Source organism: Panulirus ornatus, chromosome 8 (assembly GCF_036320965.1).
Source record: "Panulirus ornatus isolate Po-2019 chromosome 8, ASM3632096v1, whole genome shotgun sequence".
Taxonomy (NCBI): domain Eukaryota; kingdom Metazoa; phylum Arthropoda; class Malacostraca; order Decapoda; family Palinuridae; genus Panulirus; species Panulirus ornatus.
In genome coordinates, this window is record NC_092231.1 from 35365477 (window position 1) to 35390076 (window position 24600).

The following is a 24600-nucleotide window of genomic DNA, read 5'->3' on the forward strand; positions in this document are numbered from 1 at the left end:
GAGGTGGAAAGATGGAGTGAAAAAGATTCTGAGTGATCGGGGCCTGAACATGCAGGAGGGTGAAAGGAGGGCAAGGAATAGAGTGAATTGGATCGATGTTGTATACCGGGGTTGACGTGCTGTCAGTGGATTGAATCAGGGCATGTGAAGCGTCTGGGGTAAACCATGGAAAGTTGTGTGGGGCCTGGATGTGGAAATGGAGCTGTGGTTTCGGGCATCATTGCATGACAGCTAGAGACTGAGTGTGAACGAATGGGGCCTTTGTTGTCTTTTCCTAGTGCTACATCGCACACATGAGGGGGTAGGGGGATGGTATTCCATGTGTGGCGAGGTGGCGATGGGAATGTATAAAGGCAGACAGTGTGAATTATGTGCATGGATATATATGTATGTGTCTGTGTGTGTATACATATGTGTACATTGAGATGTATAGGTATGTATATTTGCGTGTCTGGACGTGTATGTATATACATTGTGTATGGGGGGTGGGTTGGGCCATTTCTTTCGTCTGTTTCCTTGCGCTACCTCGCAAACGCGGGAGACAGCGACAAAGCAAAATAGATATAAATATATATATATATATATATATATATATATATATATATATATATATAGAGGATGTGTGGATCAGCTGTTTGCTTTGAAGAAGGTATGTGAGAAATACTTAGAAAAGCCAATGTATTTGTATGTAGCATTTATGGATCTGGAGAAGGCATATGATAGAGTTGATAGAGATGCTCTGTTGAAGGTATTAAGAATATATGGTGTGGGTGGCAAGTTGTTGGAAGCAGTGAAAAGTATTTATCGAAGATGTAAGGCATGTGTACGTGTAGGAAGAGAGGAAAGTGATTGGTTCTCAGTGAATGTAGGTTTGCGGTAGGGGTGTGTGATGTATCCATGGTTGTTTAATTTGTTTATGGATGGGGTTGTTGGGGAGGTGAATGCAAGACTTTTGATAAGAGGGGCAAGAATGAAGTCTGTTGTGGATGAGAGAGCTTGGGAAGTGAGTCAGTTGTTGTTCGCTGATGATACAGAGCTGGTGGCTGATTCATGTGAGAAACTGCAGAAGCTGGTGACTGAGTTTGGTAAAGTGTGTGAATGAAGAAAGTTAAGAGTAAATGAAGATAAGAGCAAGGTTATTAGGTACAGTAGGGTTGTGGGCCAAGTCAATTGGGAGGTTTTGAATGCACATGGAGAGAATGAGTGAGGAAAGATTGACCAAGAGGATATATGTGTCGGAGGTGGATGGAACGAGGAGAAGTGGGAGACCAAATTGGAGGTGGAAAGATGGAGTGAAAAAGATTTTGAGTGATCGGGGCCTGAACATGCAGGAGAGTGAAAGGCGGGCAAGGAATAGAGTGAATTGCATCGATGTGGTATACCGGGGTCGACGTGCTTTCAGTGGATTGAATCAGGGCATGTGAAGCGTCTGGGGTAAACAATGGAAAGATGTGTAGGTATGTATATTTGCTTGTGTGGACGTGTATGTATATACAGGTGTATGGGGGTGGGTTGGGCCATTTCTTTCGTCTGATTCCTTGTGCTACCTCGCAAACGCGGACACAGCGACAAAGCAAAATAAAATATACATATACATATATATATATATATATATATATATATATATATATATATATATATATATATATATATATATATATATATATATATATATATATATATATATATATATATGTATATATATATATATATATATATATATATATATATATATATATATATATATATATATATAAATATATATATATATATATATATATATATATATATATATATATATATATATATATATATATATATATATATATATATATATATATATATATATATATATGAAGAAGTAAGATTATTAGTGAAAGAGAAGAGACAGGCATTTCAACGATTTTTGCAGGGAAAAAATGCAAATGAGTGTGAGAGGTATAAAAGAAAGAGGAAGGAGGTCAAGAGAAAGGTGCAAGAGGTGAAAAAGAGGGCAAATGAGAGTTGGGGTGAGAGACTATCATTAAATTTCAGGGAGAATAAAAAGATGTTTTGGAAAGAGGTAAATAAAGTGCGTAAGACAAGGGAGCAAATGGGAACTTCAGTGAAGGGGGCTAATGGGGATGTGATAAGAAGTAGTGGTGATGTGAGAAGGAGATGGAGTGAGTATTTTGAAGGTTTGTTGAATGTGTTTGATGATAGAGTGGCAGATATAGGGTGTTTTGGTCGAGGTGGTGTGCAAAGTGAGAGGGTTAGGGAAACTGATTTGTTAAATAGAGAAGAGGTAGTAAAAGCTTTACGGAAGATGAAAGCCGGCAAAGCACCAGGTTTGGATGGTATTGCAGTGGAATTTATTAAAAAAGGGAGTGACTGTATTGTTGTCTGGTTGGTAAGGTCATTTAATGTATGTATGATTCATTGTGAGGTGCCTGAGGATTGGTGGAATGCTTGCATAGTGCCATTGTACAAAGGCAAATGGGATAAGAGTGAGTGCTCAAATTACAGAGGTATAAGTTTGTTGAGTATTCCTGGTAAATTATATGGGAGGGCATTGATTGGGAGGGTAAAGGCTTGTACAGAGCATCAGATTGGGGAAGAGCAGTGTGGTTTCAGAAGTGGTAGAGGATGTGTGGATCAGGTGTTTGCTTGGAAGAATGTATGTGAGAAATACTTAGAAAAACAAATGGATTTGTATGTAGCATTTATGGATCTGGAGAAGGCATATGATAGAGTTGATAGAGATGCTCTGTAGAAGGTTTTAAGAATATATGGTGTGGGAGGCAAGTTGTTAGAAGCAGTGAAAAGTTTTTATTGAGGATGTATGGCATGTGTACGTGTAGGAAGAGAGGAAAGTGATTGGTTCTCAGTGAATGTAGGTTTGCGGCAGGGGTGTGTGATGTCTCCACGATTGTTTAATTTGTTTATGGATGGGGTTGTTAGGGAGGTGAATGCAAGAGTTTTGGAAAGAGGGGCAAGTATGAAGTCTGTTGTGGATGAGAGAGCTTGGGAAGTTAGTCAGTTGTTGTTCGCTGATGATACAGCGCTGGTGGCTGATTTTTGTAAGAAACTGCAGAAGGTGGTGACTGACTTTGGTAAAGTGTGTGAAAGAAGAAAGTTAAGAGTAAATGTGAATAAGAGCAAGGTTATTAGGTACAGTAGGGTTGAGGGTCAAGTCAATTGGGAGGTAAGTTTGAATGGAGAAAAACTGGAGGAAGTAAAGTGTTTTAAATATCTGGGAGTGGATCTGGCAGCGGATGGAACCAGAAAAGCGGAAGTGAGTCATAGGGTGGGGGAGGGGGGGGAAAATTCTGGGAGCCTTGAAGAATGTTTGGAAGTCGAGAACATTATCTCGGAAAGCAAAAATGGGTATGTTTGAAGGAATAGTGGTTCCAACAATGTTGTATGGTTGCGAGGCGTGGGCTATGGATAGAATTGTGCGCAGGAGGGTGGATGTGTTGGAAATGAGATGTTTGAGGACAATATGTGGTGTGAGGTGGTTTGATCAAGTAAGTAATGCAAGGGTGAGAGAGAGGTGTGGAAATAAAAAGAGTGTGGTTGAGAGAGCAGAAGAGGGTGTTTTGAAATGGTTTGGTCACATGGGGAGAATGAATGGGGAAAGATTGACCAAGAGGATATATGTGTCGGAGGTGGAGGGAACGAGAAGTGGGAGACCAAATTGGAGGTGGAAAGATGGAGTGAAAAAGATTTTCAGTGATCGGGGCCTGAACATGCAGGAGGGTGAAAGGCGTGCAAGGAATAGAGTGAATTGGAACGATGTGGTATACCGGGGTCAACGTACTGTCAATGGATTGAACCAGGGCATTTGAAGCGTCTGGGGTAAACCATGCAAAGTTTTGTGGAGCCTGGATGTGGAAAGGGAGCTGTGGTGTCTGTGCATTATTACATGACAGCTAGAGACTGAGCGTGAACGAATGGGGCCTTTGTTGTCTTTCCTAGCGCTACCTCGCATACATGAGGGGGAGGGGGTTGTTGTTCCATGTGTGGCGAGGTGGCAATGGGAACAAATAAAGGCATACAGTATGAATTATGTACATGTGTATATATGTATATGTCTGTGTGTGTATATATATGTGTACATTGAGATGTATAGGTATGTATATTTGCGTGTGTGGCCGTGTATGTATATACATGTGTATGTGGGGGAGTTGGGCAATTCTTTCGTCTGTTCCCTTGCGCTACCTTGCTAACGCGGCAGACAGCGACAAAGCAAATATATATATATATATATATATATATATATATATATATATATATATATATATATATATATATATATATATATATTTATATATATATATATATATATATATATATATATATATATATATATATATATATATATATATATATATATATCCCTGGAGATGGGGGAGAAAGAATCCTTCCCACGCATTCTTCACGTGACATACAAGGCGACTAAAGGGGACGGGAGCGGGGGGCTGGAAACCATCCCCTCCTCGTATCTTAACATTCTAAAAGGTGAAACAGAAGGAGTCACGCGTGGAGTGCTCATCCTCCTCAAAGGCTCAGATCGGGATGTCTAAATGTGTGTGGATGTAACCAAGATGAGAAAAAAGGAGAGGTAGGTAGTATGTTTGAGGAAAGAAACCTGGATGTTTTGGCTCTGAGTGAAACGAAGCTCAAGGGAAAAGGAGAAGAGTGGTTTGGTATAGTCTTGGGAGTAAAGTCAGGGGTTAGTGAGAGGACAAGAGCAAGGGAAGGAGTAGCACTACTCCTGAAACAGGAGCGGTGGCAGTATGTGATAGAGTGTAAGAAAGTAAACTGTTGATTAATACGAGTAAAACTGAACGTGGATGGAGAGAGAGGGGTGATAATTGGTGCATATGCACCTGGGCATGAGAGGAAAGATCATGAGAGGCAAATGTCTTGGGAGCAGCTGAGTAGGTGTGTTAGTAGTTTTGATGCACGAGACCGGGTTATAGTGATGGGTGATTTGAATGCGAAGGTGTGTAATGTGGCAGTTGAGGGAATAATTGGTGTACATGGGGTGTTCAGTGTTATAAATGGAAATGGTGAGGAGCTTGTAGATTTATGTGGTGAAAAAGGACTGGTGATTGGGAGTAAATGGTTTAAAAAGAGCGATATACATAAGTATACGTAGGTAAGTAGGAGAGATGGCCAGAGAGCGTTATTGGATTAAGTGTTAATTGATAGGCGGGCGACAGAGAGACTTCTGGATGTTAACGTGCTGACAGATGCAACTGGAGGGATGTCTGATCATTATCTTCTGGAGGCGAATGTGAAGATTTGTAGAGGTTTTCAGAAAAGAAGAGAAAATGTTGAGGTGAAAAGAGTGTTAAGAGTAAGTGAGCTTGGGAAGGAGAATTGTGTGAGGAAGTACCAGGAGAGACTGAGTACAGAATGGATAAAGTTGAGGACAAAGGACGTAAGGGGATTGGGGGAGGAATGGGATGTATTTAGGGAAGCAGTGATGGCTTGCGCAAAAGATGCTTGTGGCATAAGAAGCGTGGGAGGTGGGCAGATTAGAAAAAGTAGTGAGTGGTGGGATGAAGTAGTAAGATCATCAGTGAAAGAGAAGAGAGAGGCATTTGGACGACTTTTGCAAGGAAATATTGCAAATGAGTGGGAGATGTATAAAAGAAAGAGGCAGCAGGTCAAGAGAAAGATGCAAGAGGTGAAAAAGAGGTCAAATGAGAATTGGGGTGAGAGAGTATCATTAAATTTTAGGGAGAATAAAAAGATGTTTTAGGAGGAGGTAGATAAAGTGCGTAAGACAAGGGAACAAATTGAAACTTCAATGAAGGGAGCTAATGGGAAGGTAATAACATGTAGTGGAGATGTGAGGAGATGGAGTGAGCATTTTGAAGGTTTGTTGAATGTGTTTGATGATAGAATGGCAGATATAGGGTGTTTTGGTCGAGGTGGTGTGCAAAGTGAGAGGGTTAGGGAGAATGATTTTGTAAACAGAGAAGAAGTAGTAAGATCTTTGCGGAAGATGAAAGCCAGCAAGGCAGCGGATTTGGATGGTATTGCAGTGGAATTTATTAAAAAAAAAAGTGGGTGACTGTATTGTTGACTGGCTGGTAAAGTTATTTAATGTATTTATGACTCATGATGAGGTGCCTGAGGATTGGCGGAATGTTTGCACAGTGCCTTTGTACAAAGGCAAATGGGATAAAAGTGAGTGCTCAAATTACAGAGGTATAAGTTTGTTGAGTATTCCTGGTAAATTATATGGGAGGGTATTGATTGAGAGGGTGAAGGCATGTACAGAGCATCAGATTGGGGAAGAGCAATGTGGTTTCAGAAGTGGTAGAGAATGTGTGGATCAGGTGTTTGCTTTGAAGAATGTATGTGAGAAATAACTAGAAAAGCAAATGGATTTGTGTGTAGCATTTATGGATCTGGAGAAGGCATATGATAGAGTTGATAAAGATGCTTTGTGGAAGGTATTAAGAATACATCGTGTTGGAAGCAAGTTGTTAGAAGCAGTGAAAAGTTTTTATCGAGGATGTAAGGCATGTTTACGTGTAGGAAGAGAGAAGAGTGATTGGTTCTCAGTGAATTTAGGTTTGCGGCAGGGGTGTGTGATGTCTCCATGGTAGTTTAATTTGTTTATGGATGGGTTGTTAGGGAAGTGAATGCAAGAGCTTTGGAAAGAGGGGCAAGTATTCTCTGTTGGGGATGAGAGAGCTTGGGAAGTGAGTCAGTTGTTGTTCGCTGATGATACAGCGCTGGTGGCTGATTCGTGTGAGAAACTGCAGAGCTGGTGACTGAGTTTGGTAAAGTGTGTGAAAGAAGAAAGTTGAGAGTAAATGTGTTTAAGAGCAAGGTTATTAGGTACAGTAGGGTTGAGGGACAAGTCAATTGGGAGGTAAGTTTGAATGGAGAAAAACTGGAGGAAGTGAAGTGTTTTAGATATATGGGAGTGGATTTGGCAGCAGATGGAACCATGGAAGCGGGAGTGTATCAAAGGGTGGGGGAGGGGGCGAAAGTTCTGGGAGCGTTGAAGAATTTGTGGAAGTCGAGAACATTATCTCGGAAAGGAAAAATGGGTACGTTTGAAGGAATAGTGGTTCCAATAGTGTTGTATGGTTGCGAGGCGTGGGCTATAGATAGAGTTGTGCAGAGGAGGGTGGATGTGCTGGAAATGAGATGTTTGAGAACAATATGTGGTGTGAGGTGGTTTGATCGAGTAAGTAAGAATGGGGTAAGAGAGATTTGTGGAAATAAAATTAGTGTGGTTGAGAGAGCAGAAGAGGGTGTTTTGAAATGGTTTGGTCACATGGAGAGAATGAGTGAGGAAAGATTGACCAAGAGGATATATGTGTCAGAGGTGGAAGACCAAATTGGAGGTGGAAAGATGAAGTGAAAAACATTTTGAGTGATTGGGGCCTGGACATGGAAGAGGGTGTAAGGCGTGCAATAAATAAAGTGAATTGGATCGATGTGGTATACCGGGGTCGACGTGCTGTCAATGGATTGAACCAGGGCATGTGAAGTATCTGGGGTAAACCATGGAAAGTTCTGTGGGGCCTGGATGTGGAAAGGGAGGCGAGGTTTCGGTGCATTATTACATGACAGCTAGAGACTGAGTGTGAACGAATGGGGCCTTTGTTGTCTTTTCCTAGCGCTACCTCGCAGACATAAGTGGGGAGGGGGTTGTTATTTTCATATGTGGAAGGGTGGCGATGGGAATGAATAAATTCAGACAGTATGAATTATGTACATGTGTATATATGTATATGTCTGTGTGTGTATATATATGTATACGTTGAGATGTATAGGTATGTATATTTGCGTGTGTGGACGTGTATGTATTTACATATGTATGTGGGTGGGTTGGGTCATTCTTTCGTCTGTTTCCTTGCGCTACCTCGCTAACGCGGGAGACAGCGACAAAGCAAAAATAAATAAAATGAATAAATAATATATATTCCTATGAGTCCAAGGGGAAAATGAAACACGATAAGTTTCCACTGCACTTTCGTGTAATAATCACATCATCAGGGGGGACACAAGAGAGAAATATGACAGTCAGTTTATATACGTCGAAGAGACAAAGCTAGGACGCCATTTGTTTAACATGTGATTGTCCAAGCCAAAAAACGAGCGCTCATAAACTTATCATTTTACAAATTTTGTCAACAATAAAGTTATCTAATTTGTATAGACGATCACCAATATTAAGATTATAATTCTTTGTGTATTCAATAATAGAAGATCCAATGATATTTCTCGTAGTAATAGAGTTAGAGTTAATAACTGAGATGGCATTACTCCAGTCAATACAATGATCATAGTTTTTAAAGTTATTAAACAAGGCATTTGATTCTTGTCCCGTTCTTATACTATATTTATGTTGCTTAAGTCCAACAGAAAGATCCTTACCAGTCTGCCCAACATAAAACTTATAATTTCTACATGGCACTTTATAGATGCATCCAGTAGAATTTTCTGGTGAATTCCTGGTTAAGATATTCTTTATAATTTATTGTTGCTGAAGGCAACATTTACATTAAAGGATTTAAGCAACATGGGAAGTAAAGTAAGATTTTTATCAAAAGGAAGAACTAAAAGATTTTTGGTGTCAATAGGAGGTTTGGGCTCAACTCTATAAAATTATTTCTTTGCTAACTTATGGGATTTATCAATGAAAGATCTAGGATACTTTAACTTGGATCCAATAGAATGTATCTTCTCAAACTCATCATCAATAAACTCTGGACTGCAAATACGTAATGCCCTGAAGAACATAGGTTGAAATGATGATAATTCAACTTTGTCATGTTGAGATGAGTGATAATGGATATGCATACATTGGTAGGTTTTCTGTATATGCTAAACCTAAACTTGTTTCCTTACCTGTGGATCATGCAATCTAAAAATGGTAACATATCATTTTTTTTTAAATTTCTAAAGTAAATTTGATGGAAGGTACTAAATTGTTAAGGAAGGGGAGGAATATTTGTAAATTTTCATTTGTTGGCCAAACACAAAGAAAATCATCTACATACTTAAACCAAATTGCATTAGAAGGTAGGACATCCTTTAGTAATTTTGTTTCAAAAAATTCCATATAAAGATTACTCTCCTCCCCCACACCTGATCACCGCCCCCTGCGTCAGCGAGGTAGCGCCTGAAAAGAAATGAAGATAGGCTACATCCGCTCACACCCAAACACAAGCTGCCGTGTGTAATGCACCGAAAGCACAGAATCCTATCCACATCCAGGCCCCACAGACCTTTCCATGGTTTACCCAGGAACTTTCACATGCCCTGATCAGTCCATTGACGGTACATTGACCCCGTTATAACCACAATTCAACCAATTTCGTTCACGCCTTTCACCCTCTTTCATGTTCGGGACCTGATCTCTCAAAATATTTTTCACTCCATCCTTCCATCTTCAGTTTGGTTTCATAGTTCTCTTTGTCAACCATTTCTTTGTCAACCATCCCTCACTCATTTTCTCCATATATCCATACCAGAAAACAGCATATGTACATGAAGGAAAAGAAAAAGATAAAAATATGCTTTTTCTTCCTTTCGTCCACACAAGATCTCCACCCCATGTGTCAGTGAAGTAGCGCTAGAAAAAAAAGCCCACATCCGCTCACACCCACACACGAGCTGTCATGTGTTATGCACTGAAACCACAGCTCCCTATCTGATCGCTCAAAATCCTTTTAACGCCATAATTCCATTTCCAATTCATTCTCCCGCTTTTCCTTGTTCCCTCTTCTTCTGACACACATATAATCTTTGTCAACCTTTCTTTGTTCATTCTCTTCATATGCCCAAGCTATTTCAGTATGCCCTCCTCTACTCTCTCTTTCTATTACCATACATATCTCTTACCCTTTTATTACTTACATGATCAAACAATCTCACACCACACATTTCATTTCCAACTCATCCACTCTCCTCCGCACAACCTTGCATGTACCCAATTCCTCGCAACCATATGATATTACTGGGCCTAATATTCCTTCAACCATACCCATTTTTGGTCTCAGAGATAACATTCTCTCCTTCCACACATTTTTCATTGTTCCCAGAACCTTTGTACCCTCCCCCACCCTGTGACTCACCTTCGCATTCATGGTTCCATTGGCTACCATGTCCACTCTCAAATATCTAAAACACTTCACTTCCTCCGATTTTTCTCCACTCAAACTCACCCCATCTAACCTGTCTTTCAACCCTGCTAAAATCAATAACCTTGCTTTTATTGACATGCACTCTCAACTTCCTCCTTTCATACATTTTTCCGAACTCAGTCGCCAAATACTGCAGATTCATGTTCGAATCTGCCACCAGTACTGAATCATCAGGAAACAGGCCATCTTATTCCCCCACAAACTGCACACTCTCTCCTCCCTCCAAGACTCTCTTAGTTACCTCCATCACTACCCAATCCATATCTATGGTGACTTCATACACACCTGCCGCATACCAACCTTTATTTGGAAACATTCACTCTCCTCTCTCCCTATTCGTACATACGTCTTATACCCTTGATAGAGCCTTCTTACTGCTTCTAACAGCTTTCCTTGCACAGAATTAGCTCTGACTTTAATAAACAACTGAAGCTGTTGTTGAAAAGTAATGATTCCCTCATCAAAAGATTTTCATCATTTATTACCATATATGTATGGACTTAAAACACATAAGCCAACCTATCCAGCAAGACCCATTGTGAGTTCAGTGAGCTAAATCACATATAAACTATCAAAATGCTTAGTTTCTTATTAAGCCCATTATTGGGTCAAATATCAAATTCTCATATCATGAACAATGTAGATTTGTTAAACAAGATTAATATCCATGTTGGTTTTGGTTTCAAACTGGTAAGTATTGATGTTTCATAATGGTCGCAAAGGCTTCAGTTGATGATCCCTTAGAATATTTTGTTGATGTCTTGAACAATCTGTGTTTATTGAACTGATTAGATTGTGTATAAAAGGCTGGGTTTTGTTTAATTTAAAGGAGAATATTATGCCCAGAAACTTGGTATGGTGGTGGGTAACCCTCTTTCATTAGTATTAAGTAATCTTTACATGTGATTCTTTGAAACAAAATTATTAAGGGATATTTTACCCTTGATGGCAATCTGTTTTAGGTTAGGTTGGGTTAGGTTAGATTAGCTTAGCATTCCTTCCTTTACTTAACAATTTAGTAACTTCTATCAAATTTACTATGCAAGTGAAAAGTAATTGTGTTACCATTTTTAGATAACATGATTCATAGGGATGGAAACATGTTTAAGATTAGCATATACAGAAATATTGTTAGTGTTTGTTCTGATGTTCATTATAACTTAGCTCAACATGACGGAGTTAAACTATTATCATTCCAGTCGATGTTCCTTAGGGCATTACGTATATGTTGTCCAGAATATACTGATGAGTTTGAGAAGACATATTCCACTGGATCCAAGTTAAAGTATCCTGGATGTTTCATTGAAAAATCTCTTAAGTTGGCAAAGAAATAATTTCATAGAGTTAACTTCAAAGCTCCCTTTGATACCAACAACCTTCTAGTTCTCCCATTTAGTGATTGGTTTATGTTACTTCCCATGTTGCTTAAATCATTTAATGTGAATGTAGCTTTCAGCAATAACAATACTATTAAGAATATCTTAATCAAACACTAGCCAAAAAATTTTGCTGACTCTGCTTAAGAAATACCTTACAAAGCTATAATATGTGCAAGGATCTCTATGTTAGACTTAAGCAACATAAACATGGTATAAGAACAGGACAAGAATCAAACGCTTTTCTAATCATGTTAAGATTTCTGGCTAATGAATTGATTGAATTAACGCTAATTCAGTTAAGTGTAATTCCTTCACCAAGAGAATTATATCATATTATATTATACTTAATCGCTGTCTCCCGCATTAGCGAGGTAGCGCAAGGAAAGAGACGAAAGAATGGTCCAACACACCCACATTCACATGCATATACATAAACGCCCACACACGCACATATGCATAACTATACATTTCAACGTATACATACATATATATACTCAGACATATACATATATACACATATATTTATTCATACTTGCTGCCTTCATCCATTCTCGTTGCCGCCCCCCCATACATGAAACAGCACCCCTCTCCCCCCGCGAGCGCGCGATTTAGCGCTAGGAAAAGACAACAAAGGCCACATTCGTTCACACTCAGTCTTTAGCTGTCATGTGTAATGCACCAAAACCACAGCTCATTTCCACATCCAGGCCCCACAAAACTTTCCATGGTTTTCTCCAGTTTACAACATCGTTCCAATTCACTCTATTCCTTGCAGTCCTTTCACCCTCCTGTATGTTCAAGCCCCGATCGCTCAAAATCTTTTTCACTCCATCCTTCCATCTCCGATTTGGTCCCCCACTTCTCGTTCCCTCCACCACTGACACATACATCCTCTTTGTCAATCCTTTCTCACTCATTCTTTCCGTGACCAAAACATTTCAATACACCCTCTTTTGCTCTCGCAACCACACTCTTTTTATTATCACACATCTCTCATACCCTTTCATTACGTACTCGATCAAACTACCTCACACCACATACTGTCCTCAAACATTTCATTTCCAACACATACTGCCTCCTCTGCCCATGCCTCGCAACCATAAAATATTGTTGGAACCACTATTCCTTCAAACATACCCATTTTTGCTCTCCGAGATAATGTTCTCTCCTTCCACACCTTCAACGCTCCCAGAACCTTTGCCCCCTTCCCCACCCTGTGATTCACTTCCGCTTCCATGGTTACATCCGCTGTTAAATCCATTCCCAGATATCTAAAACACTTCACTTCCTCCAGTTTTTCTCCATTCAAACTTACCTCCCAATCAACTTGTCCCTCAACCCTACTGAACCTAATAACCTTGCTCTTATTCACATTTACTTTCAGCTTTCTTCTTTCACACACTTTACCAAACTCAGTCACCAACTTCAGCAGTTTCTCACCTGAATCAGCCACCAGCGCTGTATCATCAGCGAAAAACTGACTCACTTCCCAAACCCTCTCATTCACAACAGACTGCATACCTGCCCCTCTCTCCAAAACTCTTGCATTTACCTCCTTAACAACCCCTTCCATAAAAATCAAAGAACAACGGAGATATCACACACCCCTGCTGTAAACCGACATTCATTGGGAACCACTCACTCTCCTCTCTTCCTACTCGTACACATGGTTCTAGCAACTTACCTCCCACACCATATACTCTTAATACCTTCCACAGAGCATCTCTATCAACCCTATCATGTGCCTTCTCCAGATCCATAAATGCTACATACAAATCCATCTGCTTTTCTAAGTATTTCTCAGATACATTCTTCAAAGCAAACACCTGATCCACATATCCTCTCCCACTTCTGAAATCACACTGCTCCTCCCCAATCTGGTGCTCTGTACATGCCTCACCCTCTCAATCAATACCCTCCCATATGATTTCCTAGGAATACTCAACAAACTTATACCTCTGTAATTCGAACACTCACATTTATCCCCTTTGCCTTTGTACAATGGCACTATACATGCATTCCGCCAATCCTCAGGCACTTCACCATGAACCATACACACCTTGAATATCCTCACCAACCAGTCAACAACACAGTCACCCCCTATCTTAATGAATTCCACAGCAATACCATCCACACCCGCTGCCTTGCCAGCTTTCATCTTCCGCAAAGCTTTCACTAAATCTTCTCTGTTTACCGAATCATTCTTCGCACACCACCTCGACCAAAACCACACTATATCTGCTACTCTATCATCACACACATTCAACAAACTTTTAAAATACTCACTTCATCTTCTTCTCACTCCACTATTACTTGTTATTACCTCCCCATTTCCCCCTTCACCGATGTTCCCACTTGTTCTCTTGTCGTACGGACTTTATTTGCCTCCTTCCAAAACATCTTTTATTTTCCCTAAAATTTAATGGTATTCTCTCACCCCAACTCTCATTTGCCCTCTTTTTCACCTCTTAAATCTTTCTCTTGACCTCTTGCCTCATTCTTTTATACATCTCCCAGTCATTTGCATTATTTCCCTGCAAAAATCGTCGAAATATCTCTCTCTTCTCTTTCACTAACAATATAACTTCATCATCCCACCACTCACTATCCTCTCTAATCTGCCCACCTCCCACCTTTCTCACGCCACAGGCATCTTTTGAGCAAACCATCACTGCTTCCCTAAATACATCCCATTCCTCCTCAACTCCCTTTACGTCATTTGCTCTCACCTTTTTCCATTCTGCAATCAATCTCTCCTGGTACTTCCTCTCACAAGTCTCCTTTACAAGCTCACTTACTCTCACCACTCTCTTCATCCCAACATTCTCCTTCTTTTCTGAAAACCTCTTCACCTTCGCCTCCACAAGATAATTGTTCGGACATCCTCCCAGTTGCCCCTCTCACCACATTAATATATATATATATATATATATATATATATATATATATATATATATATATATATATATATATATATATATATATATATATATATATATATATATATATATATATATATATAACCCGGTCTCGTGCATCAAAACCACTAACACACTCATTCAGCTGCTCCCAAAACACTTGCCTCTCATGATCTTTCTTCTCATGCCCAGGTGCATATGCACCAATAATCACCCATCTCTCTCCATCAACTTTCAGTTTTACCCATATTAATCGAGAATTTACTTTCTTACATTCTATCACATACTCCCACAACTCCTGTTTCAGGAGTACTGCTACTCCTTCCCTTGCTCTTGTCCTCTCACTAACCCCTGACTTTACTCCCAAGACATTCCCAAACCACTCTTCCCCTTCACCCTTGAGCTTCGTTTCACTCAGAGCCAAAACATCCTGGTTCCTTTCCTCAAACATACTACCTATCTCTCCTTTTTCCACATCTTGGTTACATCCACACACATTTAGGCACCCCAATCTGAGCCTTCGAGGAGAATAAGCACTCCCCGCGTGACTCCTTCTTCTGTTTCCCATTTTAGAAAGTTAAAAAAAACATACAAGGAGGGGAGGATTTCTGGCCCCCCGCTCCCGTCCCCTCTAGTCGCTTTCTACGACACGCGAGGAATGCGTGGGAAGTATTCTTTCACCCCTATCCCCAGGGATAATATACATATATATATATACACATACACACACATACACACACACACGCTGATGATACAGCGCTGGTGGCTGATTCATGTGAGAAACTGCAGAAGCTGGTGACTGAGTTTGGTAAAGTGTGTGAAAGAAGAAAGTTAAGAGTAAATGTGAGTAAGAGCAAGGTTATTAGGTACAGTAGGGTTGAGGGTCAAGTCAATTGGGAGGTGAGTTTGAATGGAGAAAAACTGGAGGAAGTGAAGTGTTTTAGATATCTGGGAGTGGATCTGGCAGCGGATGGAACCATGGAAGCGGAAGTGGATCATAGGGTGGCGGAGGGGGCGAAAATTTTGGGAGCCTTGAAGAATGTGTGGAAGTCGAGAACATTATCTCGGAAAGCAAAAATGGGTATGTTTGAAGGAATAGTGGTTCCAACAATTTGTATGGTTGCGAGGCGTGGGCTATGGACAGAGTTGTGCGCAGGAGGATGGATGTGCTGGAAATGAGATGTTTGAGGACAATGTGTGGTGTGAGGTGGTTTGATCGAGTAAGTAACGTAAGGGTAAGAGAGATGTGTGGAAATAAAAAGAGCGTGGTTGAGAGAGCAGAAGAGGGTGTTTTGAAATGGTTTGGGCACATGGAGAGAATGAGTGAGGAAAGATTGACCAAGAGGATATATGTGTCGGAGGTGGAGGGAACGAGGAGAAGAGGGAGACCAAATTGGAGGTGGAAAGATGGAGTGAAAAAGATTTTGTGTGATCGGGGCCTGAACATGCAGGAGGGTGAAAGGAGGGCAAGGAATAGAGTGAATTGGATCGATGTGGTATACCGGGGTTGACGTGCTGTCAGTGGATTGAATCAGGGCATGTGAAGCGTCTGGGGTAAACCATGGAAAGCTGTGTAGGTATGTATATTTGCGTGTGTGGACGTATGTATATACATGTGTATGGGGGTGGGTTGGGCCATTTCTTTCGTCTGTTTCCTTGCGCTACCTCGCAAACGCGGGAGACAGCGACAAAGCAAAAAAAAAAAAAAAAAAAAAAAAAAGTATATATATATATATATATATATATATATATATATATATATATATATATATATATATATATATATATATATATATTCCCTGGGGATAGGGGAGAAAGAATACTTCCCACGTATTCCCTGCGTGTCGTAGAAGGCGACTAAAAGGGAAGGGAGCGGGGGGCTGGAAATCCTCCCCTCTCATTTTTTTTTTTTTTTTTTTTTTTCCAAAAGAAGGAACAGAGAAGAGGTCCAGGTGAGGATATTCCCTCAAAGGCCCAGTCCTCTGTTCTTAACGCTACCTTGCTATCGCGGGAAATAGCGAATAGTATGAAAAAAGAAAAAAAAAAAAAAAAAAAATATATATATATATATATATATATATATATATATATATATATATATATATATATATATATATTGTAGAGGACCACAATAAGCTCCCAAGTGCACTTTCGTGTAATAATCACATCATCAGGGGAGACACAAGAGAAAAATATAACAGTCAGTTGATGTACATCGAAGACACAAAGCTTGGACGGCATTTGGTAAACATGCGATTGTTAAAGACAGACAACGAGCGTTCATAAACTTATCATTTTACAAATTTTATCAACAATAAAGTTATCTAATTTGTATAGACCATCACTAATATTAAGATTATAATTCTTTGTATATTTGATAATAGAAGATTCAATGATATTTCTCGTGGTAATAGAGTTAGAGTTAATAACTGAGATGGCATTACTCCAATTAGTACAATGATCATAGTTCTTAACGGGATTAAACAAGGCATTTGATTCTTGTCCCGTTCTTATACTATATTTATGTTGCTTAAGTGTAACAGAAAGATCCTTACCAGTCTGACCAACATAAGATTTATCAGAATTTCCACATGGCACTTTATAGATGCATCCAGGTAAGTTTTCTGGTGAATTCCTGATTAAGATATTCCTAATAGTATTATTGTTGCTGAAGGTAACATTTACATTAAAAGATTTAAGCAATATGGGAAGTAAAGTAAAATCATTATTAAATGGGAGAACTAAAAGATTCTTGGTGTCAATGGGAGGTTCGGGCTCAACTCTATAAAGTGATTTCTTTGCTAACTTAAGGGATTAATCAATGAAAGATCTAGGCAAATTTAACTTACATCTAATAGAATTTATCTTCTCAAACTCTTCATCAATAAACTCTGGAGTGCAAATACGTAATGCCCCAAGGAACATAGATTGAAATAATGTAATTTAACTGTCATATTGAAATGAGTAATAATGGATATATGAGCATACATTGGTAGGTTTTCTGTACATGCTAAACTTCAAATTGTTTCCTTGCCTATGGATCATGCAATCTGAAAATGGTAACATACCATTATTTTCATTTTCTACGGTAAGTTTGACGGATAGATTGTTAAGTAAGGGGAGAAATATTTGTAAATTTTCATTTGTTGGCCAAACACAAAGAACTTCATTTACATACCTAAACCAAATTGCATTAGAAGGTAAGATATCCTTCAGTAATTTTGCTTCAAAAAAATCCATATAAAGATTACTTAGTACAGGTGAAAGAGGGTTACCCATTGCCATACCAAATTTTTAGCATAATAATCTCCATTGAATTGAAATACACAATCTTTTATATACAATTTTATCAGTTCAGTAAAAACATTGATACCAAGAATCTTTTAGTTCTCCTTTTTGATAATGATTTTACTTTAATTCCCATGTTGCTTAAATCCTTTAATGTAAATGTTGCCTTCCGTAACAATAATACTATAAGGAATATGTTCATCAGGAATTTACCAGAAAATTCCCCTGGATGCATCTATAAATTGCCATGTGGAAATTGTGAAAAATCTTATGTTGGGCAGACTGGTAAGGATCTTTCTGTTACACTTAAGCAACATAAATATAGTATAAGAACGGGACAGAATCAAATGCATTGTTTAATCTTGTTAAGAACTATGATCATTGTATTGACCGGAATGATGCCATCTCAGTTATCAACTCTAACTCTATTACCACGAGAAATATCATTGAATCTTCTATCACTAAATATACAAAGAATTATAATCTTAATACTATTGATGGTCTATACAAATTAGATAACATTATTGTTGATAAAAATTGTAAAATGATAGATTTATGAACGCTCGCTGTCTGTCTTCGACAATCGCATGTTTACCAAATGGCGTCCTAGCTATGTCTCTTCAATGTATATCAACTGACTGTTATATTTTTCTCTTGCGTCTCCCCTGATGATGTGATCATTACACGAAAGTGTACTTGGGAACTTCTCGTGTTTTATTTTCCCTGTGGACTCATAGGAATATATATATATATATATATCTTTCTTTTCTTTTTTCTTTCATACTATTCGCCATTTCCCGCATTAGCGAGGTAGCGTTAAGAACAGAGGACTGGGCCTTTGAGGGAATATCCTCACCTGGCCCCCTTCGCTGTTCCTTCTTTTGGAAAAAAAAAAAATGAGAGGGGAGGATTTCCAGCCCCCCGCTCCCTAATATATATATATATATATATATATATATATATATATATATATATATATATATATATATATGGGAGGTAAGTTTGAATGGAGAAAAAACTGGAGGAAGTAAAGTGTTTTAGATATCTGGGAGTGGATCTGGCAGCAGATGGAACCATGGAAGCGGAAGTGAATCATAGGGTGAGGGAGGGGGCGAAAATCCTGGGAGCCTTGAAGAATGTGTGGAAGTCGAGAACGTTATCTCGGAAAGCAAAAATGGATATGTTTGAAGGAATAGTGGTTCCAACAATGTTGTATGATTGCGAGGCGTGGGCTATGGATAGAGTTGTGCGCAGGAGGGTGGATGTGCTGGAAATGAGATGTTTGAGGACAATGTGTGGTGTGAGGTGGTTTGATCGAGTAAGTAATGTAAGGGTAAGAGAGATGCGTGTAAATAAAAAGAGCGTGGTTGAGAGAGCAGAAGAGGGTGTTTTGCAATGGTTTGGGCACATGGAGAGAATGAGTGAGGAAAGATTGACCAAGAGGATATATGTGTCGGAGGTGGAGGAACGAGGAGAAGTGGGAGACCAAATTGGATGTGGAAAGATGTAGTGAAAAAGATTTTGAGTGATCGGGGCCTGAACATGCAGGAGGGTGAAAGGCGGGCAAGGAATAGAGTGAATTGGATCTATGTGGTATACCGGGGTTGACGTGCTGTCAGTGGATTGAATCAGGGCATGTGAAGCGTCTGGGGTAAACCATGGAAAGTTGTGTGGGGCCTGGATGTGGAAAGGGAGCTGTGGTTTCGGGCATTATTGCATGACAGCTAGAGACTGAGTGTGAACGAATGGGGCCTTTGTTGTCTTTTCCTAGCGGTACCTCGCACACATGAGGGGGGAGGGGGATGGTATTCCATGTGTGGCGAGGTGGCGATATGAATGAATAAAGGCAGACAGTGTGAATTGTGTACATGGGTATATATGTATGTGTCTGTGTGTGTATATATATGTGCACATTGAGATATATGGGTATGTATATTTGTGTGTGTGGACGTGTATGTATATACAGGTGTATGGGGGTGGGTTGGGCCATTTCTTTCGTCTGTTTCCTTGCGCTACCTCGCAGACGCGGGAGACAGCGACAAAGCAAAATAAAAAAAAAAAAATATATATATATATATATATATATATATATATATATATATATATATATATATATATATATATATATATATATATATATATATATATATATGTATATAGTTGTGGGAGTATGTGATAGAATGTAAGAAAGTAAATTCTCGATTAATATGGGTAAAACTGAAAGTTGATGGAGAGAGATGGGTGATTATTGGTGCATATGCACCTGGGCATGAGAAGAAAGATCATGAGAGGCAAGTGTTTTGGGAGCAGCTGAATGAGTGTGTTAGTGGTTTTGATGCACGAGACCGGGTAATAATGATGGGTGATTTGAATGCAAAGGTGAGTAATGTGGCAGTTGAGGGAATAATTGGTATACATCGGGTGTTCAGTGTTGTAAATGGAAATGGTGAAGAGCTTGTAGATTTATGTGCTGAAAAAGGACTGGTGATTGGGAATACCTCGTTTAAAAAGCGAGATATACATAAGTATACGTATATAAGTAGGAGAGATGGCCAGAGAGCGTTATTGGATTACGTGTTAATTGACAGGAACGCGAAAGAGAGACTTTTGGATGTTAATGTTCTGAGAGGTGCAACTAGAGGGATGTCTGATCATTATCTTGTGGAGGCTAAGGTGAAGATTTGTATGGGTTTTCAGAAAAGAAGAGTGAATGTTGGGGTGAAGAGGTTGGTGAGAGTAAGTGAGCTTGGGAAGGAGACTTATGTGAGGAAGTACCAGGAGAGACTGAGTACAGAATGGAAAAAGGTGAGAACAATGGAAGCAAGGGGAGTGGGGGAGGAATGGGATGTATTTAGGGAATCAGTGATGGATTGCGCAAAAGATGCTTGTGGCATGAGAAGAGTGGGAGGTGGGTTGATTAGAAAGGGTAGTCAGTGGTGGGATGAAGAAGTAAGATTATTAGTGAAAGACAAGAGAGAGGCATTTGGACGATTTTTGCAGGGAAAAAATGAAATTGAGTGGGAGATGTATAAAAGAAAGAGACTGAAGGTCAAGAGAAAGGTGCAAGAGGTGAAAAAGAGGGCAAATGAGAGTTGGGGTGAGAGAGCATCATTAAATTTTAGGGAGAATAAAAAGATGTTCTGGAAGGAGGTAGATAAAGTGCGTAAGACAAGGGAGCAAATGGGAACTTCAGTGAAGGGCGCAAATGGGGAGGTGATAACAAGTAGTGATGATGTGAGAAGGAGATTGAGTGAGTATTTTGAAGGTTTGCTGAATGTGTTTGATGATAGAGTGGCAGATATAGGGTGTTTGGGTCGAGGTGGTGTGCAAAGTGAGAGGGTTAGGGAAAATGATTTGGTAAACAAAGAAGAGGTAGTAAAAGCTTTACGGAAGATGAAAGCCGGCAAGGCAGCAGGTTTGGATGGTATTGCAGTGGAATTTATTAAAAAAGGGGGTGACTGTATTATTGACTGGTTGGTAAGGTTATTTAATGTATGTATGACTCATGGTGAGGTGCCTGAGGATTGGCGGAATGCGTGCATAATGCCATTGTACAAAGGCAAAGGTGATAAGAGTGAGTGCTCAAATTTCAGAGGTATAAGTTTGTTGAGTATTCCTGGTAAATTATATGGGAGGGCATTGATTGAGAGGGTGAAGGCATGTACAGTGTACAGAGCATCAGATTGGGGAAGAGCAGTGTGGTTTCAGAAGTGGTAGAGGATGTGTGGATCAGGTGTTTGCTTTGAAGAATGTATGTGAGAAATACTTAGAAAAGCAAATGGATTTGTATGTAGCATTTATGGATCTGGAGAAGGCATATGATAGAGTTGATAGAGATGCTCTGTGGAAGGTATTAAGAATATATGGTGTTGGAGGCAAGTTGTTAGAAGCAGTGAAAAGTTTTTATCGAGGATGTAAGGCATGTGTACATGTAGGAAGAGAGGAAAATGATTGGTTCTCAGTGAATGTAGGTTTGCGGCAGGGGTGTTTGATGTCTCCATGGTTGTTTAATTTGCTTATGGATGGGGTTGTTAGGGAGGTGAATGCAAGAGTTTTGGAATGGGGGGCAAGTATGAAGTCTGTTGGGGATGAGAGAGCTTGGGAAGTGAGTCAGTTGTTGTTCGCTGATGATACAGCGCTGGTGGCTGATTCATGTGAGAAACTGCAGAAGCTGGTGACTGAGTTTGGTAAAGTGTGTGAAAGAAGAAAGTTAAGAGTAAATGTGAATAAGAGCAAGGTTATTAGGTACAGTAGGGTTGAGGGTCAAGTCGATTGGGAGGTAAGTTTGAATGGAGAAAAACTTGAGGATGTAAAGTGTTTTAGATATCTCGGAGCGGATCTGGCAGCGGATGGAACCATGGAAGCGGAAGTGGATCATAGGGTGGGGGAGGGGGCGAAAATCCTGGGAGCCTTGAAGAATGTGTGGAAGTCGAGAACATTATCTAGGAAAGCAAAAATGGGTATGTTTGAAGGAATAGTGGTTCCAACAATGTTGTATGGTTGCGAGGCATGGGCTATGGATAGAGCTGTGCGCAGGAGGGTGGATGTGCTGGAAATGAGATGTTTGAGGACAATGTGTGGTGTGAGGTGGTTTGATCGAGTAAGTAACGTAAGGGTAAGAGAGATGTGTGGAAATAAAAAGAGCGTGGTTGAGAGAGCAGAAGAGGTTGTTTTGAAATGGTTTGTTCACATGGAGAGAATGAGTGAGGAAAGATTGACCAAGAGGATATATGTGTCGGAGGTGGAGGGAACGATAAGTGGGAGACCAAATTGGAGGTGGAAAGATGGATTGAAAAAGATTTTGTGTGATCGGGGCCTGAACATGCAGGAGGGTGAAAGGAGGGCAAGGAATAGAGTGAATTGGATCGATGTGGTATACCGGGGTTGACGTGCTGTCAGTGGATTGAATCAGGGCATGTGAAGCATCTGAGGTAAACCATGGAAAGCTGTGTAGGTATGTATATTTGCGTGTGTGGACGTGTATGTATATACATGTGTATGGGGGAGGGTTGGGCCATTTCTTTCGTCTGTTTCTTTGCGCTACTTCGCAAACGCGGGAGACAGCGACAAAGCAAAAAAAAAAAAAAGAAATATATATTTAAATACTTATATATATATATATATATATATATATATATATATATATATATATATATATATATATATATATATATATATATAATTGATTTATGATACGCTTGTTGCCAGACTCGAACGCACCCGGCCTACATTCGGGTAGTCACTTGTTTACCATTTGGCGTCCGAGCTACGTCTCTTCGTTGTAAACAAGTTACTACCCGAATGTAGGCCGAGTGCGTTCGAGTCTGGCAACAAGCGTATCATAAATTTATTATGTGAACAAGAAGGGAACTCTTTACAAATTATATCAACATTAAACCAATCCAATTTGCATAAACCTTCACCAGTATCAATGTAAAATTCTTTGTGTATTTAATGATAGAAGATTCAATGATATTTCTCGTGGTAGAGAAGTTAGAGTTGATAACTGAGATGGTATTACTCCAGTCAGTACAATGATCATAGTTTTTAAACGTGATCAAACAAGGCATTTGCTTCTTGTCTTCTTTTTATACTATATCTATGTTGCGTAAGTTTAACTGAAAGATCTTTGCCAGTCTGCCCAACAGAAAACTTATCACAATTTCTACATGGTACTCTATGAATGCATTCTGCAGAAGTTTCTGGTGAGTTCCTGATTAAGATATTCTTTATAGTATTTATTGTTGCTGAAGGCAACATTTACATTAAATCGGTAACCTCTATCTAACGACTTACTTTGGGAGAGATTCGCCTGATTTCACCCGCAGTAATGGGCAAAGGTTTTACCTCGAATGAGAAGTACATTTTCTTCAACAAGATTGTTAGCATATGGAATGATTTACCAATTAGAGTGGTTGAAAGTAGCACCATAGATACACGTAAGAACAGACTTAATATATGTTTCGCTTCAAATCCAGTTAACACTAGTTACGCCTCCTTAGCTGCATAAAATGTTTTTTTTAATCTTTGATATCTACTTATTTCTACTCTTACCACACAGACCAATGATATTGATGTTTCTTCCACTTTGACAAACAACTTCGAAAGGACCAAGTGGTCTGTTGCCGTTTGAATTCTTTTCTATTCCTTTTTACCATTATACCTATACTCCATTAGGTTATGACTCAGGCATAGAACATAAAAGTGTCAAGAATTTAGTAAGTTAGCATGTTTCTAAACCTTCATAGATGAGAACTAGGACTACCAGGCACATTCCTGATAGAAGACATACAGTTCAAAAATACAGTGCACGGCCTGGCGACCTAGCCATCATGGGGACCAGGGTTCGAAACTTTGGTTCATTACTCACCGAACTCGAGGACAGCGACGAGTAGAGCCACAACTGAGGTGATCATCACGGTGGTGTTTGTGTGTATGCATCGGGGTACAGGAGGCCGTGTGGTGGTAGCAGCACGGTAGATAGTGCAGACGACCTGATGTGTGCCTGTATGTGTAGGTGAGTGTGTGTGGCTCTGGTGAGGCAGGACGCTGTGTGTTCACTCCTCGACCGTCACCACGCTACTGATGACCGACCCGTAAGTCCGTCCGTGACCCAACACTGACTATAGCCTGGCTGGTTCACCCTCGTCTCTTGCGACTGTCGCTACGCCGACCGCTTCCCATACATTACACACACACACACATATCATATATATATATATATATATATATATATATATATATATTATATATATATATATATATATATATATATATAATTTACTTTGCTTTGTCGCTGTCTCCCGCATTTGCGAGGTAGCGCAAGGAAACAGAAGAAAGAAATGGCCC

At 39.7% G+C, this 24600-nt stretch overlaps 1 protein-coding gene across 1 annotated transcript in view; it reads right to left on the reverse strand.

The window, feature by feature from the left end:
• LOC139749898 (uncharacterized) overlaps nt 1-24320 on the reverse strand; it is a 321502-nt gene extending 297182 nt beyond the window's left edge. Inside the window, exon 1 of the mRNA XM_071664295.1 lies at nt 24122-24320. Coding sequence (XP_071520396.1) covers nt 24122-24167 — 46 coding nt within the window. The 5' untranslated portion in view covers nt 24168-24320. The remainder of the gene's footprint in view (nt 1-24121) is intronic.
• Nucleotides 24321-24600: the final 280 nt, after the last annotated feature.